Source organism: Sinohyriopsis cumingii, chromosome 15 (assembly GCF_028554795.1).
Source record: "Sinohyriopsis cumingii isolate HCF-2022 chromosome 15, ASM2855479v2, whole genome shotgun sequence".
Classification (NCBI taxonomy): domain Eukaryota; kingdom Metazoa; phylum Mollusca; class Bivalvia; order Unionida; family Unionidae; genus Sinohyriopsis; species Sinohyriopsis cumingii.
In genome coordinates, this window is record NC_142975.1 from 149158925 (window position 1) to 149165904 (window position 6980).

Genomic DNA, 6980 nt, shown 5'->3' on the forward strand with positions numbered 1-6980 from the left:
CGAACTCCAAGGAACATCCATTTTAATGTCCATGCAAGAAGCAGAACATTTCCTGCGACCTTCATTACATGGGAGTGGTTGCTGAAAATGAGTTCACATTCCAGCCAGGCCTAACTCAAGGCAGTCTTGAGTTTCTGAAGCAGTTCGAAGTCTGCAGGCAGAATGAATCTGTTCCTGCAGGTACCATCAATGGCACCATCTTCTTACACAACCTCATCATCACTATTTCCTCAGCACATGCATAATCTGCACAGCAGACTTGTTAATGCCTTGGTAATCAATACCCTGGCACTCTCTTTCAGAGGTTGCTACAGCAGCTGCAGACATGAGTCTTAGCTGACAGTAGTTTGTTAGTATTCATCCCCAAGGCATTTTAACTTTATCGGTACAGCTATCATTTCAGCCTGCAATGCTTTAGAATCCACTATCTTTATAAAATGAATCAGATAAACAAACATTCCATCACCTACTTCAAAGCCCTATTTATTAAATGACACCTACTCTTACCTCTTCTTAATTAAGATAATCCAGAATAATTACTCACTCACTTAAATGTAATCATTTGTACCTGGCTTGCATGACTGCCAGTGCATGACCTATGATAGAGGCTTCATCTTTGCACTGACAGTTAAAACAAAAATATAAAAATATTTTAAGTTCAACAAAATATTCTTAAAAACTAATACACCACCTTCAAAATATGTTGCCCCAGTTTGGTCTGATTACAAAGATCAGAGACTGATGTCACCAGCCATGATTCCCATTTCAGATAGCATAATCCCCACCCCTCCCAAGAGCTTAAGAAATAAAGGATAGGGTTTAATACTTAATGGAAAACTCCATGTCCTTGGGGTGGAATTTATATCGCAAGTTTTCCATTGTAGTTGTGATTGTTGTTCTTATTATTTTCTGGAAAAGGAGACAAGGAATGAGAGTTGCATTTTACCCACTAACTGCTCTTATATTTACACAGTTATCTTAACTGAAGTGGAAGCTGTCCTATTAATCCACATTTATCTCCATCCAAGTAAGAAAGAAACAATTTTTATCTTTTAATTTTAAATATTTCTAAAATGTGTAAACAGAAAGTACTGTATTATTCCTTCACTTATATCTAAGCCATTTTTCCAACAAAAATCAACTGGTTTGCAATCAGAATGTACAACATGATAAATTAAGTGGTCACATTTTTGCTGCAGGGTTCACATCTGGAGTGACCACTTTCAGCATAGTGCAAAGTCTGACGACATAAAGATGGAGTAATACAATTTAAGGCAGCTTTAGGTGCATATCAAGGAACCCATGTCTTTTTGAGAAACATTAGCAAAAAATTGCCTTCTTTGGAAAAATAATTTAGCTCTCTGAATATGATTCAATGAATTACACAATGACAAACACCCTGATATATTGTTCTTAATGGAAAGGAATATGTATTATCGAAGTTATCCTGTCATAATTACTTGAAAACACAATTAACCCCATTCATTTTAAAAATTGGGCCAATCATCTCACCATAACGGGACAACTACATAATAATGAGATATCAGTTACATAGTTTATTTTACATGCTGTTTCCATGAAACAGCAGACTGGCTGAAATCCAACTGAGCTAATATAATGTGGTACTAGCTTTAAAATTATAAAAAAAAGTTTGTAACATATGAGGGCAGATAAAAAGAATCATTATAAAATGTGAAAGAAATAAGAGAGCAAGGGTTGATATGGGAAGTAATAACCTGTATGCCATCCTCTTCATTTTCAGGCGAGGGGGGTGGGGTAATCTTCATCTCGACCTCTGATTCATCTGAAGAACCTCCCCTCTTTCGCTTCTTGTTCTTTAAGAATGTTGCTGGAGGTCTAATGTCAAAGAAAATATAAAATGTACAAAAACAGCATATACTTTAATGAAAATCAAAATATACATTTCAATTTGAAACCGACTACATAATGCAGTTTCTTCACGTACTTCTGCTTTATATAAAAGTCCTGTAATTAATATATTCTTTGATTTGCAAGCTGAATATTTTGTAAAAAAACAGCCAAACAATAATCACAACAACATTATTTATGGAGTTTTCAAAACAGAAAAGTAATCAACATGGAAATAATAAAATCATGTTAATTCAAAACCTTATTTGCACTTTTATCTTACAGTTTCTTACTTAAATCAGTAATAATTTCAGCTTCTTTCATTATTTCCAAATAAAGCTATATATTTTACCCTACAGTCCTGTATACAACAAAATATACAAAAATGTTACCTCTTTTTCTTCTTTGGTGGCCTTGCTTTTTCAATCTTTGGTTTCTTTTCTTTCGTAGTTCTGGGTTTCTTTTCTTTCTTTTCTGTTTTCTCCTCATCTTCTTCAGCTTTTTCCTTCTTTTTTCTGTCCCTCTTTGGTGTACCTCCCTTTTTCCTCTTTGTTTTGCCCTTGCCATCTTCAGCTGTCTCTTCCTGATTCTCCATGTCCTCGGATACAACTGCTGGAATGGCACTGGAAGGGGATACTACCCTTGGAATTGCCTTCCCTGCCTTTTGTGCCTTGGCTATTGCTTCAGCAATTATTTTATTTGCTTTCTCTTGCTGTTCTGAGGTCTTCTTCTCCTCTGAATTACCACTATTTTCTGCACTTCCACCACCAACTGTGATTTGTAAAGCAGGCACAGGGATTTTCTGAGGTAGACTAGACGTGGTAGTTACTGAAGCAGCACTTTGGGCAAGGACTGGTTGAAGAATGACCTGCTTCAAAGTTGACCCTGACTGACTGGTGGTCTGAATCAAAATATGCTGAGTTTTGGTGGTGCTGGCAGTAGAAAGACTGTTGGAGAGAATGGAGGCAGAGCTTGTTACCAATGTGACTCCTGCAGTAGTGGCAGAGGAGGTGGAAGTTTGAGGTAGAGAGATGGGTGTCGAGACACCAGCCAGAGGCACTTGTTTCGATACTGCACTGGTCATTATTGTTTGGTGTTGTGCAGGTCTGCCAGTTGGTGGTTGCTACAAAATAGTAGAAATTGGAGTAATGTGCTGGAAAAATGAACAATGTTGAATATAATGAAGACAAGGATAATAAACAGCTGCAACACACTCATCCTGGAATTGAGTCTTTGGAAAACATTTTCATGTGCCTTGTTTGTCCTCTAAAACTTCAATCAAGCCCTATCATTATGAGATCAAAATAAAGATTACTGGTCCTTTACACTCTTTCTATGATATAATGGTACACATTCCCTTTTATAGCTAGGATTTGTAGAGGTCAAAATCTGGAGAACATCTTCCCTTTAAGCATTTAACATTGTGAAAAAGTGTGGAACTCAGAGAACAACCAGAAGCCAATCAAGTATGCAGATCCAAGCAGTGATATTACACAAAAACATTACAAAAACAAACACTAAGTGATATACATGCACGCATATTCTAGGTCCTGACACTCTTCTAAAATTGCCTTTTCAAATCTGACTGTTTAAGTTTTTTAATTCTGGCTTATAAAGCATGTAACCTTGTTACTGACGGAGAATTAATAAAAAAAATGTTTTATAAAACACGCATTATGTGACTCAAATGAGCTGTCATTTATCAAAGGGCATAACCCCACAGGCACTGAATCAAGGATATGACCCAAGGGGAGGAATGCTACTGGAAGTATGGAAATATAAGATGGTTTTTATATTTGAAATACAATATACAACTAAATCACGAACTAAAAAATATTAATTGATGATCAACTGATACATCCAAGAACATAGTCCATAAACAAACAGCTGATGTTATATTCTCAAGAAATACTTAAGTAGGTGAGACTTTACTAAAATAAAAGGATAAAGAAAAAATAGGTGGTTTAAGAAGCAAGGAAATACTGGGCAGCTTAAAATCCAAATTACAAAGTGAATTATGAGATGAGTTATAACATATGAAAACATAAGTCCCTTGAAAGGACTGAAGCCTGAAGCTCTGCTGGTAAAAAATAATGTGCAGGAATCCAAGGTAACAACATTCTTCCTTTAAAATGTTCAGCGTTTAAACCATCTCAGATTTTCTTCAGTGATAACAAGATATTTAAATTAGCTGCTGTGGTGGACATATTGGATTTCAGTGGACACCATAAGAACTCTTAAAATGAAAACCTGTCAAAATGATATTTGGGAGCTGCAGTGGCTCAGTGGTATGTCCAATTAATGACCAAAAGGGTGTGAGGTTTAAATCCTACCACTGAAACAGCCATAGGCATGACACTTTAATTGCCTCAACACTAAATAATCTACTTGGGTTGCTGTAGCATCGAGCAACGAACCAAAACCAAAATGACTTTCCCTTGAAAAGGAGTAGATAAAAACAAGATTTTGAAGATGTCCACACAATGTACCTAAGATAAGCAGTAAGACGGCCACTGTGGTGATCCAACTGGACATCAGATCATTTAGGACCAACCCGACATCAAAAGATGTCTCTCTATGAAAACCCAATGTTGATATGACCCTCCATTCAGAAGAAGCAGCAATGAAACAATTTTCAGGATGCCCAATGTGGTTGCATTATTGACTGTGCAAGCAGCACCATTTCCATTAAGGAACAAGCATGGAATGAATGCGTTTGCAATTTTTCATGGCAATCCTCAAAAAAAACCATTGTGTCCCCCAAATATAAGTCTTGACCCTAGTACCCCTAGGATCAAAACATTGGGACACAAGTAGTACTGGGAAAAGGGGAATAAAGCTGCCTCACTTGGTGCTCAGCATCAAGAGGTCAGTGTTAGGACTGGTCAGCCTGGTGTCGGGATAATGTGACTGGGTGGGACATCATGCTACATGTCTGCGGCATGATGCCCCAGTGCTAGACATAACTAAACTGTCACACTGCAGACATTGTAGCAATATGACTGAAAAATTGTTAAAGCTACATTAAAAACGCAAATCACACACACACATAAATGGGGAAAGACCTGGGTGGGTGAGTTGTCTAAAGCATTTGCCTTATTGGTTACTGCCATCTGACCTCTATCTGGTTTGGTTCTAGTCGGGTTCAGTAATTGTGGGCATGAGAGAAAACCTGCCAGCAGCTTCCCGTGTGCTGGTGATTCTGTCCACAATATTTCTGGATTCTTCCTCCACCAGTATATTGGCTGTCATGTATAGCCAATCACATGCTGAAAGTGGCATTAAACCCAGAACAAAAACAAAATTGTGTCCCCAAAATAATTCTTAACCCAACAACCCCAACCCTTGGGTAGGAGTGATAAAGAAAGAAATGGTGAATATGATATTGCTATATTCCAAACATGAAGTGAATTGTTAAAGGGATTATGAAAAATAAATTTAAATGAACATCTAAAATTTTTAAAATAATATATCCACATTTTTACAATTCTTGTCACCATAACAGAATCCAAGCGCAAGAGTGGAACTCTAAGAAAGATGGGATATCAAATTATATTCCAAATATAAGCAAACTAAGTAATGACTTGTGAAATTATGTGACTAATTTTTTTAAAACCAAAATGTGTCCTCAATATAATAAATGATCCCATGGCCTCACCTCGGTGTAGAAGTGGCAAAAGAGTATATGGTGGAGGAAGAACCCAAGAAGAAACCAATCCATTGGAAGCTGCTGGCAAGCTTTCACACATACCCAAGATGGCCAAGTACACAACTCAAAACCATGTGGACAGAGACAAGATGTCAGTGTTCATTAAACGCAAGCACCTTTGACGATGTGAATATCAGATCTATTTTTAGGATCAACTATACATTAGAACACTTTCAACAAAACCTAATGGCAATATAACATTCCATATAAAATAAGCAGACTGAAAAAGACGTTCAAAATGCATGCCATGGTGGCTTCATTTCACAACAGAATGGCATTATTTAAAATCTGGACCAGCTATACTTCATAAGAAGTCTGCAGGTGAAACACCATGTCCATATTACTTTCCATTCAGGATATAAAGTAACAAGATTCTCTAGATGGTTGCCATAGCAACCAAACTGACACAATGTTCATTTAGATGCTACGAGAAAAAAAAAATTCTTTTGTGAAAACACAATGTCATATCTGACCATCCATCTTGGAGCAGTAACAATAAGATTTTCAAGATGACCATCATACTGGGTGTCAGACCAGCATAAATTTCATTTAGGATCAACGGGACAGCACAAGAGGTCTTCTGGTGAAAAAACTCTTTTCATTCAATAAAAGTGGATTTTTAAATATGATTTCTCTTGCAACCAAAGAAAACCATCTAGTCATCACAGAAAGTCTTGTAATGAAAATCTCTTAAGATGACCCTCTAACCAAGAGTAGCATAATAGATCGTAAAGATAGCTACTGTATTAGCCATAGTACATGTCCAAACAACAATTTTTTTTAAATATGACAAACAAAACATTGGCATAAAAGTATGTAAATTTTCATGGCAATTCTACCAGTAGTTTAGAAGGAGCAGCAATTAAAGAACTGTGCTACTGGATGGATGAAGAGATCACACACAACAGGCCATCCCATTAAGTTCTAGTTTATAACCAGAAGAACTATTTAAAAAAATTCTGACAACTAGTGATCTGATATGGAAATACCTGCTGAATAATTATTATTTTCTTGCCAGCAGATTTATTTCCAGCATTGGCCAGTCTTATCTGAGTCATCTGCTGTCCAGGAGTAACCTGACCCTGTTGGGTCATAGGTTGCTGGATCCTTATAGTGCCCCCTGTTAAGGGTTGACTAGTGATCACAACTTGCTGCTGCTGCTGCTGATTTGACAAAATCCCATGTGATGAATTTTGTTGCTGTTGTTGCTGTTGGGGTTGCATCTGAATAATAAAGGTTTGTTGTTGTTGTGACTGTGGTTGATTCTGCATCTGTGAAGGCTGCGAGGAACCCTGCTGCTGCTGTTGTTTCTTTAGCTGCTCCTGCTGGATCTGGGTTCGCAGTGTTCGGATCCGCTCCTGAACCTCCAGAGTCTGCTCCTGAGTCTGCTGGGTCTGAGGCA

At 37.3% G+C, this 6980-nt stretch overlaps 1 protein-coding gene across 1 annotated transcript in view; it reads right to left on the bottom strand.

Moving 5' to 3' along the window:
* Positions 1-6973, bottom strand: part of LOC149783039 (ATP-dependent chromatin remodeler CHD7-like) — an 84622-nt gene extending 77649 nt beyond the window's left edge. The window contains exons 1-3 of the mRNA XM_089934626.1: positions 6568-6973; positions 2262-2992; positions 1737-1857 (exon numbers count right to left, since the gene is read on the bottom strand). Coding sequence (XP_089790752.1) covers positions 1737-1857; positions 2262-2992; positions 6568-6849 — 1134 coding nt within the window. The 5' untranslated portion in view covers positions 6850-6973. The remainder of the gene's footprint in view (positions 1-1736; positions 1858-2261; positions 2993-6567) is intronic.
* Positions 6974-6980: the final 7 nt, after the last annotated feature.